Here is a 17022-nt window from a genome sequence, read left to right as displayed (position 1 = left end):
GTTGTGATTAATGCTGCATTGAACACTCGTGTACAGGTTTTTGTTTGAGACCCTGTTTTCGGTTCTTTTGATGTATCTACCTAGGAGTGGAATTGCTGGGTCATATGGTAATTCTGTGTTTAACTTTTTGAGGAACAGCCGAATGTTTTCCCGGTGGCCGCACCAGGTTACAATCCCACTGGGAGTGTATGAGGGCTCCAGGTTTTCCACATCTTCTCAGCTGGGGTCTTATTTGATACTGAGGTTGATGACACTGCATTGTCATTGTCATGCTCGTTTTTTTGATGCAGGGACATTCAGGAAACCCAAATGAAGTACTTATCTGAGTGGGACCAGTGGAAACGGTACAGCAGCAAGTCTTGGAAGAGGTTCCTAGAGAAGGCTCGCGAGATGACAACTCACCTGGAGCTGTGGCGGGACGACATTCGCAGCATAGAAGGTACCACACCCCGCGCTGCAGGTGCTCCTCTGCAGATGTGTCCTGCGCCTGGAGAAAACGCAGCTTTGTTTTCACTCACCTCCAGCTGAAATGTAGCATTTCCCTCCATGATGAATGCGAGGAACCAATCCTAGTTAGGATTAACAGAGCTTGTGTCTCTGTCACCGGGAAGATCGCAGATGTCTTCCTGTCCCTTCCAGTTGTTGTAGTTGTCTGGGAGGAGCATCTGCGCTCATCACGACTTTGACGTTACAGCAGTGACTCGATCTGCCACTAGATCTTGCTATTTAAGGTGTTAATAAAGATGCTCATGTATGCATCACACATTTAGTTTCTATAATAATATTGTGATCATCATACGGCCATCTGTATTTAAAAATATTATTCCAGGATGGAGTTCAGTAGGCCTCTTCAGACTGCCAAAGGCACCCATGGCCCTGAAAATGCTAAGAATCCTGCTTTCCCATGATAGTGAGACTTGGCATGAAGTACAGGCAGACCTAGGAGATACTGCAGATTTGGTTCCAAAGTACCGCAATAAAGTGAATATAATAATAAAGTGAGTCACATGAATTTTTCGGTTTCCCAGTGCACATAAAGTTGTGTTTACACTACAGTGTAGTCTGTTAAGTGTGCAATAGCATTATATCTAAAAAATAATGTACATACCTTAATTAAAAAGTACTTTATTGCTAAAAAATGCTAACCATCATCTGGGTCTTCAGTGACTTGTAATCTCTTTGCTGGTAAAGGGTTTGAAATATTGGGAGAATTACCAAAATGTGACACAGAGACAGAAAGTGAGCAAATGCTATTGGAAAAAATGGCGCTGATAGACTTGCTTAATGCAGGGTTGCCACAGACCTTCAATTTGTGAAAAATGAAATATCTGCAAAGCACAGTAAAGCAAAGCACAGTAAAAGGAGGTATGCCTGTCATCACAAAATCCATAGACTGGATGGCTTAAAGAATAGAAATTTATTTTCTTATAGTTCTGGAGACCGAAAGTTTGAGACCAGGCCACCTTGTCACTCTGTCCTCAAATGACCTCCTCTTTGTGTGTGCTTAGGGAGAGAGAGAGAACAAGCTTTGTTGCTTTTTCTTCCAAGGGGACTAACCCCATCATGAGGGCCCTACCTTCATGACCTTACCTTAACTACGTTACCTCCCCAAGGCCTGTTTCCAGATACCATCACATTGAGGGTTAGAGCTCTAACATGTGGATTTGGCAGGAGGAACAGTACAGTTCAGTCCATCACAAGTATACAAAAATTATGACAAAATGTAAGATTAGAAAAAAAAATTTAAATGTTTGGGTAACATAACAGAACCAGGAGGAAAATACCTTTTAGGATTACATGGTTTCTACTGGAAAGCAAAACAAATACAAGCATCTCCTCAAAACTGCTAAAATGGAAATCTTGTGAAGTTTGTAAGGAACATGGCAGAGTAAGTGGAAGAAATTATTATCCCCATTATGGCTATTTTAAAACCTATAAAATACCATTGGTAATCTATTCATTTACCATTGGTAAACTATCTTTTTTAGTTGTTGTTGTATTGGGAGAATGTAAACATATTTCCAGGAGGTTTCATTAGGAACTTAGAACTTCAACCATCCACTTTAGAGGTTTAAGTGAACAACTTCTTTGGAGCAAAAACTAGTAAGGGCTAACCTTTATTGAGCCTTCACTGTGAACTGGCCATTGTGTTAAATATTTTACTCATATGATATCAGTTAATCCTCACAAGAACCTTCCATATAGGCATTTATCATTGTATGTCTCAGAGAGGTTAAAATACTTGCCCACGTTCATTGTCTAGGACAAGGCAGACCCAGAATTTGAACCCAGGCAGTCAAGCTTCAGAGCCCAAGGTTTTAGCCACCATACCCAGCTTCCTCTCTTGTTAAATGGGGGCCTTTCTGGAGATGTTCATTCATAAAGTGGCTTGTATGTTGGAGGGTAGTTTCTCCCCGTGGAACTGGGGCCTTGATTTTCTCTTCAGCGATTCCAGTCCTGTGATTTCTTGGCTGACTGGGTACTTATCTGGCAGGAAGTGAAGCTTCGATGGTCAAGCTCCTTACCCCTGGCAAGGAGAGAAGCAAGGATCATGGGTCTTGTATCTTTAGTCTCATCATATAAGTTCTTTGTATCTTTAGTCTCATCATATAAGTTCTTTGTATCTTTAGTCTCATCATATAAGTTCTTTGTATCTTTAGTCTCATCATATAAGTTCTTTGCCCACACCAAGAGCAAGCAGACACTCTTATTCTTTGAGTGCTTTCTGTCTGTCCTTGTAATCGTTATTTGGTGGAAAGTGTGTTTTCTATTTGAAAATCAATGAATGTAATTCACCACTTTAATAGAATAAAGGAGAAAAATTATATGGTTAACCCAACAGATACAGAAAAAGCATTGATAAAATTCAATTCTCATTCTTAACAAATAAGAAATAGGTGGAAGCTTTCTTTTTCTCCCTCTCCCCCTCTCTCTCTCTTTTTTAATTTTTTTTTTTTTGACTGTGCCGCGTGGCTTGTGGGATCTTAGTTCCCCGGCCAAGGATTGAACTCGGGCCAACTGAAAGCCCAGAGTCCTAACCACTGGGCCACGAGGGAATTCCCGGGAGCTTTCTTAATCTGGCAAAAAATACCTATAAACATTCTGCAGCATACACCATATTTAATGGCGAAATATTGAAGGCTTTTCTCCTAAGATTGAGAATGAGGAAAAGGCTGCTAATTGTCACAGATTCTCTTCAGCATCATAGCAAATGTACAGTGATGGGGGAAAAAGGGACAGTGACCAGAAAGGAAGAAATAAGTTGTATTTGTTTTTCTTTTTGCAGATGACGTGATTTATTTGTAGAAAACAAAAAAGACAAACTATTAGAATTGATGTGTATTTAGCAAAGTTGCTAGATGTATGATCTATATATAAAACCCTGTATTTCTATATACCAGCAACAAACATTTAAAAAATAAGTTATACAATAGTATCATTATACCTAGGAATACATCTAAAGAACTATGTGAACTAATTCTGTACAGAAAAACTATAAAATACTGTTGAGAGAAATTAAAGAACCTAGATATACCATGTTCATGAATCAAAGACTCAATATTACACAGATGTCAGTTGTTCTCAAACTGACCTATATATTCCATGTGATCCCAGTCAGAATCTCAGCATACTTTGCACACACGCATGTGTGTGTGTATGTGTGAAAATGAATATGCTAATTCTAAAATTCATATAGAAATGCTAAGGACCAAGGATGCCTGAGGAAGAAGAAAGCCTAAAGGCTTAGAGCAGCTTATAGCAAGTGTTATTATTAAGTCTGCAGTGATGAGATAGTCTGGTATTGGGGCAAGGATAGACAAATAGACCAATAGAACAGAAGAGAGAATTCAGAAACAGGCCTATAAATACATAGTCAATTACAAAAGCACTACTGCACTTCACTAGAGAAAAAAATCGCCTTTTCAGTAAGTGGTGCTGAGTCAATTAGATATTCCTATGAGAAAATATAAATATTGAGCCCTCCCTATCCATCTCAGAGTGTTAATTTAAGATTGATTGTAGATTTATATGTGAAAGTTTAAACCACTAGGAAGTAGAGCCTTAAAGGCAACAGTGGAAAATATAAAATAATTCTTCCTTCCTCCCTCACCAAGATCCCCCAATTTCAGCTCAGCCTCTGTTGCTGACTGAACCTGCAGTGGGTACTGGGTCAATACTCCTGATCAGTGACGTCTGGATTTCTTTTTTTCCAGGGAAGTTTGGCACTGGGATCCAGTCCTACTTCTCCTTCTTACGGTTTCTGGTGTTGCTGAATTTGGTGATATTCCTGATCATCTTTCTGCTGGTTTTGCTCCCAGTCCTGCTCACCAGATACAAGATTACCAACAGCAGCTTTGTGCTCATTCCAGCCAAAGGCTTGGGTGAGTGGAAGGCCTGGCTTGCCATGAAGAGTGTTCTTTTCATTGTGTGCCTAGCTGCAAGGCTTCTTGCTCTAGCCATCTTCATGATCTAAGTCGTGGGTGGCTGTATTAGTCAGGATAGGCTAGGTTGTTTGCAGAAACAAATGACCCCCTAGCTGAGCACCCAATAGCCACAAAGGTTTCTTTCTTGTTCGCACTCTATGTCCATCCCTGTTTGGTGGTGGCTTTGTTCTATGTTGTCTTCACACTGGAGCCCAACCTGATGGAGCAGCCTGTCTCTGGACCACTGACCGTGACTATGTCCAAAGGAAAAAGAGCCATGGCAAACATGTGCTGGCTCCCAGTGCTTCTGCCTGAGGATGACACACATCCTTTTTGCCATTTCTTATCAGCCAGTGCAAGTCATTTGCCACTGCAGCAAGGCATTTGGGAGAAGCAGTGGAGGCTAGGAAAGTGGAATATTTAGTAAACATAATGCAGTCTACTCCAGTCACTTTATTTCAGGCTTTTATCTCCAATAATGGTGATGCTCAGGCTGCCATTTATTGAACACCAGTCACCTGGCAGACACTAGGGCAGGTAATGGACCTGTGTTTTCTTACTGAATTCTCAACGTCAGCTGGATCTTGGCATCCTGTTCATTCAAATGGGGTTAATTTCTGTCATTGCAGAGATGTTTATCTACTACCCTCTAGTACCTGGCTCTGTGCTAGGAGCTGGAAGTGGAAACCTCATGCTTCTGTCACATGACTTGTTTGCCCAGAACTCCCCCTGCAGTCACTTCTGTGGCCCTAAACATTCCTCCTCATAGTATTTGTTTTTATTTTCATTCTATTACACTTAAAAATCAAATAAGGATAACGTGGAAACCCTGACTTTCAGTGCCTGCTGTATGCCCGATGCTGGTCCTCATTTTCTAATATGCCGATTTCATAGATAAGTACCACCTGCTGCTGTGTGAAAACCCTGGGTTCAGGTTCAAGGCCCAGCTCTGCTAGTTGATTAGACTTTTTGAGCCTCATTTTCCTTATCCATAGAGTGAAGATGGTGATTTAAATAGTGAGATGATTGTTTCAGTATTCAGATACTACTACACTGTTTAATACTTAGCTCATTAAAGAATAATAGATGCTTTTTATTTAAATTATAAATAATTGAAAACAATAATATAAATTCTATATTATTTAATGTGGAAAACTTAAGAAGTATAAATAATGATTAAGCAATACTCATAATTTTAAAATGAACATTAAATAAAATAATACATTGCTTTGCCCATGGAAAGTGCTCAATAAATGCAGCTGTTATTTTTTTTTTTTTAGTATTATTTCTTTCTAGAAGTGAATGCCATCTCTCTCACTAGACGCCATTGCCTGTTCAGTTCTCCTTTCAGCCGTGAGCAGGGCCTTGGCCTTGGGCGGGCCACCCCCTTGGAGGAAATGGAGCTGGACTCCGAGTGCAAACACCACACATCTCTTCTTTCTGCTCATTGTTTCCCCTTTACTACATCCTCCTCCTGCACATGCTCTCTTTTTCGTTTTAACTTACCTAGTAAACTTTGTCCCTCAAGGAAAGGATAAGAAGTCCCTCTCTTCCTCTTCTCACCTTCCTTCCCTTCTTCATTCCTTCAACAAGTGTTTATTGGACCCTGCTGTGCTCTGGGCCCTGAGCCAGGTCCTGGGGCTACAGCAGTGACCGCCACACCTACATCCATGTTAATGCGCTCTAGCAGAGGATGGGCGTTAGGAAGGGACCGCACAAAGAGGTATATGAGGTATGAATTTGCCTGTGGGAAGAGGGGAAAGGATAAGGTGCTGAGAGGTCGGACGCCAGGACACTGGAGGCCGAGGGGTCCCCTCAGCCCTCTGTGAATGCAGGGACATTTTAAGGTGAGCCCAGGAGGACAAGGAGAAGGTAGTCGTTGGAGAGCTTGGGGAAGCATCTTCGTGCAGAGGAACAGCGTCTGCAAAGGTTCGGAGCTGGGGATAACTCAGCGCGTGGGGGAAATGAAAAGCCTGGTGTGGCTGGTGGGCGCACTTCCTGGAAAGGGCCAGGTAGTCAGTATTGTAGGCTTGGCAGACCATACAGTCTCTGTTGCAACTATGGTAGCACAAAAGTGACCCTGGACAAATGTCCTGAATGGACATGGCTGTGCTCCGAAAACACAGTATTGACAAAAAGAGGCAGCTGGCCAGATTTGGCCCAAGGGCCATAGTTTTCCAACCTCTAGTCTTGAGGACAGTGAGTGAGGAGCAGAGTGGCAGCCATCTGATTCCATCTTCCTGACTCTGCTCCAAGTAGAGTGACCGTCTTCCTCCTCTTTGCTTCCAATACTGTGTTCATACAACTATTTGAGCACCTTATATATACCTAACTCCTACTTGTCTTTTCTACCACTTTATGGTGAGCTTTTCAAAGGCAGGAACTACTTCTTACTCATCACTTTATCTGCAACATCTCCCTGGTGCATAGTAATTAAGAGATGTGTGTTGAATGAATAAGTGAACACACATGTTAGAATTATAAAATGGTAGAGGTGGAATTGGCCTTGGAGGAACTGGTTCAACTCTCTTATTTTAACAAAGGACAAAAACAAAGGGCAAACTAAGGCGCAGAGATGGGGTAGTAGATTGGATTATTTCCTCCAGTTTGTCACTCCTCTGTAATCGTGATTTTGCAAAGCCTCCCACTACAGGGAGAGAATACTTTCTGCCCCCATTGATATTGCATTTGGCCATGTGACTTGTTTTATCTAGTGGACTACTAGCTTGAAATAGCTTTTTGTGTTTCGCCTGCCTTATGAGAAGAGCCATGAGGAGAGCACCCCTTGGGTAGCCATTGCCTCTTCTAGTCTGCCCCAAAGTGAAGTCATGTAGAGCAGACCTCAGCCCGACTGGGAACCTGGGGTCCATCCTGGCTTAACCTGAATCAGCTGAGTGAACTCAAACTGCAGATCTATGAAGGAGAAAATAAATGTTTGGAAGTTAAGTCATTGAGACTTTAAGGTTATTTGTTACACAGCAATGGCTGACTGATACAGAGGAAGTGAATTAGTTTTTCAAGCATAATGTAGTGTCACTAAAATTGGTGTTCAAAAAATTTATTGGTCAATTATACGTAGGTAAATATGTGTGTGTGTTTTTAAGTGAGACTGCTTGTTAATTTACACACGTGTAGAGATCTTTTAAAATTGGATGTGCTTAAAATGGAATAATAATTATATCAACCACATCTTCCAAAACGTGTGCAAACATGAACCCCAAAACATAAAATACCAATACAGTCAGAAAAACTGTACTGTAAGTAGACTTATATACAAAACATATAGAAAAAAACATATATCCCCAGATATTTAGAGAGAACAGTGAAAGGGGGAAATGGTATTGTACTTGGTGCATGGGGGTTTGGATTGCAAATAGAAAATCACAGATTTACAAAGACATCCATACATAATTGTATATGACATCTAAATGTATATACATATACATGCATATATATGCAAATTATGATAGACAATTTATAGAGACTGAAGCTATTTCCACTGATGTTCTTGTTTTTGTTTTTTACAGATGTTCAGTGCACAGTGTATCCAATAAGTAGTTCTGGACTCATTTACTTTTACAGTTATATCATAGACTTACTTTCTGGCACTGTAAGTATTTAACATAATTCTGGATTTGGACCCTTAGTACTGAAATAGGTTAATTTAAAGACAAGGTTCCTGAATGTCTGCAATGGGAGTCAAACACCAGTGTTGACACAAGTAGCAGTAAAAGACACAGGTTTTGCAGTGACCTTCTCAGCAAGGATAATGTTCACCCACCCCTGCTAAGATGTAGAGGAAACGTACTTTGTCACTTTCAGCCCTTGGCCTTTTCCTAATGACTGCCACCTTCATATATTTTTTTTAATATTTATTTATTTATTTGGTTGCACTGGATCTTAATTGCGGCTCACAGCCTCCTTAGTTGTGGCACATGGGTTCCCTAGTTGTGTCATGCAAACTCTTAGTTGCAGCATGCATGTGGGATCTGGTTCCCTGGCCAGGGATCGAACCCGGGCGCCCTGCATTAGGAGCATGAAGTCTTAATCACTGTGCCACCAGGGGAAGTCCCACCACCTTCATATTGACCTGCAACAAAATATGAATTCCCCCATAGAAAGAAGTTTCAGTGAAAATAAATCCAGAAAGAATTTAACTTCTCTGACACTGAAAAACCTTCACGGTCCTGGACTACCTGGATGAAAGCTGTGACTCTTCTCCCCAGAAATTACACACACAGGCATGTGTGGTACACATGTGCACACACTGCACTTGTGCACACACACACATTCCCTGAAATCCCTTACAAGTTTATTAATCCCAGGTTAATTCTGCTGCTCTAAAGTGGAATTAATCACATCCTTCCTGTAGTAGGTCCAAAGGTTTTTTATTCTTTATTCTAAAAAATTATTTTTTGTGTGTAGTTTCACTTTTTTTATCCCACTTTTTTCATCACATACGATTGCAGCTATGAAAAGTGGCCATCTCTGCCTTCTTGACTGGGGTTTCTCAGCCTTGGACCTGATCCTCCTTTGTTGTGGGGCTTGTCCTATGCCCTGTAGGGTGTTTACAGCATCTGTGGCCTCCATTCACTAGATGCCAGTAGCAGCCCCACAGTTATGACAACCAGACACGTCTCCAGATATTCCCAGATGTTTCCTGGGAGACAAAATTACCCCAGGTTGAGAACCACTCCTTTAGATGTTTTAAGAAATAACGACTGTATAAACATATCTTTCTGAAAGTTCCTGGTATTAAAATGCCATGCCATTGAACATTTCTGAATCAATAAATAGAAAGCTTCGAATTTATTCAAAGTATTTGATTTTGAAAAAGTGGTTCTTACATCTCTGATCTCATGTTTTCCTCAAAACAACTGAGAGGAATTGTCGGGGGGTGTTAAAATGTCCACCATGCAAAGGAGAACTGCAAACTACACAAGGAGAAAAGAAAGTCAGTGCCTCGTCTGAGGTACACACTAGTGAGATCAAATCCCCATTTCTTTAGGTCACATCCCACAAGAGAAGTTTCTCCTTTTTTTTTTCCGCAGAGACATTCAGGCTCTTTAATGTCAGGGGAGCTAGGAAGAAGTCCTGGTGAGGCTCCGGGAAATTCTGCAGGCTTTGTGGTTCTCTAAGCCCTCTAGCCACATGTGGCTATGAGCCTTGATATCCGTGGGGTCCTTGGTGAGGCTGTCACTGAGCTCTGTGAGGAGATTGCTCTTGCGATCAATGAACTTGAGAGCTGCTGCCAGTGTCCACTCCAGGAAAAAACCATATCCGAGGGCCACAAAGCTCCGTGAAGTGTCTGGGACCACTGTCGACGAAGAGGTTACAGCCCAACTCCACCTGCATATATAACTCTGAGTGGTTAGCTTCCTGGAGTCTCTCGATGACATTTCTCAGTTGAAGGTATTTGGCCAGCTGCTCATATACCTTGTCGCAACGTTCCAGCACCTTTTGCAGGTCCCGCTGCAGCACGTCAGAGATGAAAGCTGCGTAGCACAGCACTTTCTCCTCCGTGGCCTCCACCGCCTACAGCTTAGGGGCTGTCGCCGTGATGGGCTCCTGAGGAATGGGGAGGGGAAGACCATGGTGACCACTCAGTTTGGCCTCAAACACAGAACATCTGTACCCTCTCAACGTTAGGAGTGGGGTCATTTGGCTCATGCTGAGGGTTCAGCCTTCCGCCCCTCCCAACTCTGGGACCCAGTCACACAGGGACACCCAGACACAACCGTTACCTCAGTTTCTCCTGTTAGATCTCCGCACACCATGATCTTCTTCGTTATAGGAAAGATCTTACAGGAGACATAGATGCACTTGATCACAGATGTTCAGTATGCATGATAAAAGCAGCCCTGGCCCAAAGAATGAATTTTCTACAGTGATGAGAATGTTCTGGGTCCCTGGTGTGAAATTCGACAGCCATTTCCTCTTAGGCACTTGAAATGTGGCTAATGTGACCGAGAAACTGAATTTTAATTTCATTTTATGTTGTTGATTTCAATTTCAATTTGTTTTCAATATGTGTTTTTAAAACCATTCTACACGCGTTACAGAATGGCCATCATGTACATTCCCTGTAATATGACTGTTCTCACTGATGCAAGCAAGTAGCAGACTTACACTTATTTCTCATGTGTTTTTAAACACTTCTGTTCATGTTTATAGAATGAACAGAACATCCACTCACTGAACAGGGTTTTCTATGTAGCAAGCAAATACCACTTTAACATATTTCTTACAAGTGTTTTTAAACATTTCTGTATGTATTACAAAATGACCATCACATCCACTCCTGGAAACACCAGGTGGTTTTCTCCATGTGGGTTGCACGTCTGTAGCAGTCTTACAGACTCCTCTGTCACACTGAATTTTGAAAACTTTTCTACACACATTACAGAATTGACATCCTATGCACTGACTAAAATAAAAGTACTCTGAACAGATTGAGCAAGTGACACTTTTACAACCATCTTTTTTTCCTGTGTTTTTAAAATCTTACTAATGTGTTACAGTATGCCTGTCACATTCATTCACTGAAAAACACAGTTCTCAACATAGCAAGCTAGTAGCATTCTTTCATGTTGTGCATGTGTTTTTTTTTTAATTGATATGATTGAGATGTAACATTGTATACGTCTGAGGATGTCGACATGTTGCTTTGATACATGTACATGTTATGATTACTGCAGTAGTTTTAGCTAATAACCTTTATCATGTCGCATATAAATTTAAATTTAAATAGGCCCAAGAGGGAGCTGGCCAGAGAGATTAAGCAGTGGCTTGTTTTTACTAAAAACAATTGAGCTAAGCTCATGATCATACCAGAGAAATTATTTTCCAGGCCCAGTTGACCTTTGTCCTGTAAGATTACTTGATTTTGTGGGAGAGGTTGATGACTGTCCTGATAACCTGGGGCAATAAAAACAGGTTTTGTGTAATTGGGGAAGTTTTTATGGCCTGTGTTCCCCAGCTTCAGGAGAGTTAAAGAAAAGACAGTCTTCTGTTTCTACAGCTTTTTTTTCTATTAAAAATTTACTTAACTACTTAATATAAGAATACATGGTTATCATAAAAATATGAGACTTATAGAGTAAAATATAAAATTACCTCTTCCCAGAGAACACCGATCCTTTACATGGTTCATAGCTTTCTCAACCTTTCTCGTGCACTTTTATGGGCTTCTTAATATTTTATAATATGGATTTTTCATGATCTAGCCAGTCCCCTCTTGGTGGCCATTCAGATTGCTTCCCTTTCCCCTTTATAAACAATACTGTAGTGAACATCTAGGTACTACTTATACTATTTCTGTTCTCTGTATATATTTCCTTTCTCAATCTCCTAGAATGTTCTATCCTTGCTATTCAGGGAGGAGTTTGAGATGTTCAGTTATTCCCACCATAAGAAGTCATGGACTTTTCTCTGTTGTACTTTCACATAGGGCACCTTTAGGTTTGGGGAGGGTTTTGGTTTGTTTTCTGGTAATAGCTTTATTGAGATACTATTCACATATCAAACAATTCACCCATTTAAAGTGTACAATTCAGTGGTTTTCAGTATATTCACAGAGTTATGCAGCCATTACCACAGTCAATTTTAGAATATTTTTATCACCTCAAAAAGAAACCCTGTAGCCTTTAACTACTACCTACCAATTCCCCTGCTCAGTGCTAAGCAGTCATTAATCTATTTTCTGTCTCTATGAAATGCTTATTCATGACATTTCATATGAGCAGAATCATATGATACATGGTCTTTTTGTCTCTAGTTTCTGTCACTTAGCATGTTTTTAAGGTTCATCCATGTTGGAGCATCTATCAGTCTTTAATTCCTTGTTGTGGCCAAATAAGATTACATTGTGTGGAAATACTACAGTTTGTTTATACATTTGTGACGGACACGGGTTGTTTCCCCCTTTTGGCTGTTATGAATAATGCTGCTAAGAACATTCATGTCTGGGGTTTTGTGTGGACATCTTTTCAATTCTTTGGGGAGTGGAAATCACTGGGTCAAATGGTAACCCGATATTTAACTTTTTGAGAAACTGCCAGACTTTTCCAGAGTGGCTATACCACTTCACATGCTCACCAGCAGTGCATAAGGTTTCTGATGTCTCCACATCCTTGTCAGCACTTGCTATTACCTAACATTTTTATTATAGCCACCCTAGTTTGTGTGCAGTGGAATCTTTTTGTGGTTTTGATTTGCATTTCTCTAATGACTAATGATGTTGATCATCTTTTCATGTGCTTTTTGGCCTTTTGTATATTCTTTGAATAAATGTCTGTTTAGACCCTCTTATATTTTTAAAAATTTATTTTTATTTTGGTTGTGTTGGGTCTTAGTTGCGGCATGCTGGATCTCTGTTGTGGCGTGCAGGATCTTTCATTGCGGTGCATGGGCTTCTCTCTAGTGTGGCATGTGAGTTTTCTCTCTCTAGTTGTGGCATGTGGGCTCTCTAGTTGAGGCACACAGGCTCAGTAGTTGTGGTGCGCACAGGCTTAGTTGCCCCGTACCATGTGGGATCTTAGTTCCCCGACTGGGGATTGAACCTGTGTCCCCGGCATTGCAAGACAGATTCTTTACCACTGCACCACCAGGGAAGTCCCCTTCTTTCCACTTTTAATTGGATTATCTGTCTTATCGTTGAGTTATGAGTTTTCTTAAAAAGTACTTTATCGCGTATATGATTTACAGGTATTTTCTCCCATTCTCTGGATTGTCTTTTCACTTTCTTGATAGTGTCCTTTGAAGCACAAAAGTTTTTAATTTTTATGAAGTCAATTTATTTTTTCTTTTGCTACTTGTGCTTTTGGTGTCCTGTCTAATAATCCATTGTGAAATTCAAGGTCATGCAGATTTAACTCTCTGCCCTCGTCAAGACTTTTATAGTTTTAGCTCTTACATTTAGGCCCTTGATCCATTTTAAGTTAAAATTTATATATGGTGTAAGATAGGGGCTCAATTTATTTTATTTTATTTTTTGCATGTGGTTGTCCAGTTGTTTCAGCACCATTTCTTGAAAAGACTCTTTTTTCCCCCTTATCAAAAATCAGTTGACCACAGATGTATGGGTTCATTTTTGGACTCAATTCTATTCCATTGATCTATATGTCTATTCCTGTGCTAGGACCACACCATCTTGATTACTGTTGTTTTGTAGTAAGCTTTGAAATTGGGATGTGTGAGTCCTACAACTTTGTTTTTCTTCTTCAAGATTATTTTGGCTATTCTGAGACCCTTGCAATTCCATATGAATTTTAGGATTGTCTTATCAGTTTCTACAAAGAAGCCAGCTGGGATTCTGATAGGGGTGTGTTGATTCTGTAGATCCGTTTGGCGAGTGTTGCCATGAATCTCCTGATCCATGAGCGGGGGATGTTTTTCCATTTGTTTAAATCTTCTTTAAATTTTTTTTTTTTTGGCTGTATTGGGTCTTCGTTGCTGCGCACAGGTTTTCTCTAGTTGCAGCGCACAGGCTTCTTATTGTGGTGGCTTCTCTTGTTGCAGAGCACGGGCTCTAGGCGTGCGGGCTTCAGTAGTTGTGGCGAGAGGGCTCAGTAATTGTGGCTCACGGGCTTAGTTGCTCTGCAGCATGTGGGATCTTCCTGGACCAGGGCTCAAACCCGTGTCCCCTGCATGGGCAGGTGGATTCTTAACCACTGTGCCACCAGGGAAGTCTGAGACCTTCTTTAATTTTTAAACAATGTTTTATAGTTTTAAGAGTATAAGATTTATACTTCATTTGTTAAATCTGTTCCCAAATATGTTATTATTTTTGCTATTATTGCACGTGGAATTGTTTCCCTAATTTCATTTTTGGATTGTACCCCTGTGTATTTTTAATGCTCAGGCTTTATCTGTGCCCTATTCCCCAAACCCTAGTTGAGCACCCCATATACCTCTGGGATTTTTCTTTTCTATTTTTTTTAATTGGTCTAAATTCTTTTTCAATTTATTTTTTAAAATTGAAGTATAGTTGATTTACAATGTTGTCTTAATTACAGCTGTATAGCAAAGTGATTCAGTTATACATATATATACATTCTTTTTTTTTAATATTCTTTTCCATTATGGTTTATCATAGAATATTGAATATAGTTCTCTGTGCTTTACAGCAGGACCTTGTTTATCCACTCTGTATATAAAAGCTTACATCTGCTAACCCCAACCTCCCTCGCATTCCATCTCTCCCCCTCCCATTCCATCTCCCCCACTCCCAACCTCCTCCCCTTTGGCGACCATCATCTATTCTCTATGTCTGTGAGTCTGTTTCTGTTTCATAGGTAGGTGCATTTGTGTCATATTTTAGATTCCACATGTAAGTGATAGTGTATGGTATTTGTCTTTTCTCTTTCTGACTTACTTCACTTAGTATGATAATCGCTAGTTGTATCCATGTTGCTGCAGATCTGGAATTTTTCTAGTCTCTGGGATTTCAGGGATGAACAATGACACCGGAATATGAGGTCCTTGAGGCAGAGGCAGGTTTCCTGGTTCCCTGCAGTCAACTCGTCAACCTGACCTCATGCCCTTGGCTTTATTTTAGGGTTTCCTGGAGGACACCTGCCTCTTTTATGGACATTACACCATTGATGGGGTGAAGTTTCAGAACTTCGTCTATGACCTGCCTCTGGCTTATGTGTTAAGCACAGTTGCCTACCTGGCCCTGAGCCTTCTTTGGATAGTGAAAAGGTAAAGTTTATCTTGTCATCGTGCTCTCTTTGAATTACTCTTGATGGCTGAAGTCTGTTGAAGGTCTGTGGACTCCAGGAGCCATTGCCCAAAGGATGAGCAGCGTCTAGGGGTGGGCTTTGGGGGAAAGGGTTGTGAGTGTGTTGGAGCCTGTGGAGACCTGGAGGAAATGGAGGCAGCATTTGGGAGTGGAGTAGCAGCCTGGAGTTTTCAGTCAGTCATCATTGAACACATTCGCCAGTACCATTCCCTCAACCTTATCTTTGATCTGGTGTGTGTGCTAACAGGGTCTCTATTAGGTTGAGGTGGCAGAAACTCAGCTCTGACTAACTGGGGTAAAGGGGAATTGAGTGACTGAGAGAGCCAAGGAAGGGAGGAAACTCCAGATTACAGGAAGGACAAGGGTACAGGAATGGATTCAAAAGAACCCAAAGCGAGGGCTCCTGCATCTCTGATTCTTCTGGTGGCAGCTTCCTTATGTGGACTCCCAGGCTCACAGGCTCAGAAATCCTTTGAAGAGACTTGTTGGCTCTGCTTCATTCAGGCACCCAATCCCCACCCTTCGGTTGTGGCCAGTGGGTTAGGTCTTGTGCGAACGTGACATTTCCCATTGGTAGACAAGCGTTTTATTGGGGGGTGCCAATTCCCAAGAAACGTGAGGAATATTACTTTAAGAAACAACCATCCCCAAAAGTACAGTGGCCCAACACAATAGAAGTTGTGTCTCTTTCTTACATGGAGTTCTTAGTGGGCCGCAGGGGAGTGTGGAAGAGTCCTTCTCAGTCCTGCTGGGACTCAAGTTGACTGAAGCTCAGCCATCGTCAACATGTGGCTTAGATGTTCCTCGTGAGGGCTGGAAGGGAAAACGACCTTGGAGGAGTATCACGTGGAAGGTGTTTCTGGGCTCAGCCTGGGAGTGATGGATATCACTCACATTCCATCAGCTGTAGCTTAGTCACATGACCACTGCGAGGGAGGCTGGGAAATGTGGTCCTTGACTGGCAGCCATATCCCAGCACTAGCGCTACACTGTGGAAGGAGAACCACAGGTGTAGAAGAGACCAGGGTGTTAGAGACTGAGTTTGTCCTCCATGGAAACCAGGGCTCATCGCCACAGAGAAAACCCCAGAGTCAGAATCTGTGAGATGAACATGAACTGGTGTGTGTCCATCCCCCCTGCAAGCAGGCAGCATGGTGATAGAATGAGGAGTGGCTCGTTCTGAGCAGAAAGCTGTTTGGTAAAGAGATGTTGGTTGATTGGGTTCTGGCTTTGCTCTTCTGTACTCGTGGGAGGGGCAGATCCGGGTTTTATGGACCTGTAGTATAGACAGTGTAGAGGGGCAAAGAACATGAAAATATCTTTTGTGAATCATAAAATATAAAAACAAGACCACATGAACACATTGCTAGAGGCACTCCCAGGACCTTGGAACGGGCCCTGAAGAGGAAGCTTTATTAGCTGAACAGCGAATCCACCTCCGGGTCTGGCTGGAACTCCTGCACCTCCGGGCCTTGATCGCTGCGTGGGGAAGCCTGCAGGGAGGGTGGCTGTGATGTCATGAGGAGTGGCCTGCCCAGGGAGGAGGAAGTGCTACAGGGTGGCAAAGAGCGAGGATTTGGGGGTCCAGAGACCAAGGTTCAGATGTCACTTCACCCCTTTGAACCTCGTTTCCTTTGTCTGGGAAATGGGAAATGTCCTTGGCTTCCCAACCCCAGAAGGGTTGTTGGGAAGATTAACTGAAACAAGGCAGGTGAAGAACTTAGCGCTGGGCCTGCCACCTTGTAAATGTTTACTACGTTAAAATCGTCACCGCCATCCCTGAGCTCACCCCAGTCCTGCCGCTAGCTCTCTGGGTCTACGGAAGTACTTTTTCCCTTCTCTAGATCTTAGCTT

General features: G+C 41.7%; 1 protein-coding gene and 1 pseudogene across 2 annotated transcripts in view; one reads left to right on the top strand and one right to left on the bottom strand.

The window, feature by feature from the left end:
* TMC7 (transmembrane channel like 7) overlaps positions 1–17022 on the top strand; it is a 59370-nt gene that overhangs the window by 15650 nt on the left and 26698 nt on the right. The window contains exons 3-6 of one of the 2 annotated variants that reach the window (XM_057750774.1): positions 291–439; positions 4215–4382; positions 7952–8034; positions 14983–15128. In XM_057750774.1, the coding sequence (XP_057606757.1) occupies positions 291–439; positions 4215–4382; positions 7952–8034; positions 14983–15128 (546 nt within the window). Of the gene's footprint in view, positions 1–290; positions 440–4214; positions 4383–7951; positions 8035–14982; positions 15129–17022 lie in introns of those variants that run through there. The other variant, XM_057750775.1, reaches the window with a different exon arrangement.
* LOC130860177 (protein UXT-like) lies at positions 9429–10085 on the bottom strand (annotated as a pseudogene).

This window comes from Hippopotamus amphibius, chromosome 9 (assembly GCF_030028045.1).
Source record: "Hippopotamus amphibius kiboko isolate mHipAmp2 chromosome 9, mHipAmp2.hap2, whole genome shotgun sequence".
In the NCBI taxonomy this organism is placed as follows: Eukaryota; Metazoa; Chordata; class Mammalia; order Artiodactyla; family Hippopotamidae; genus Hippopotamus; species Hippopotamus amphibius.
This window is presented reverse-complemented; position numbering and strand designations above follow the sequence as displayed.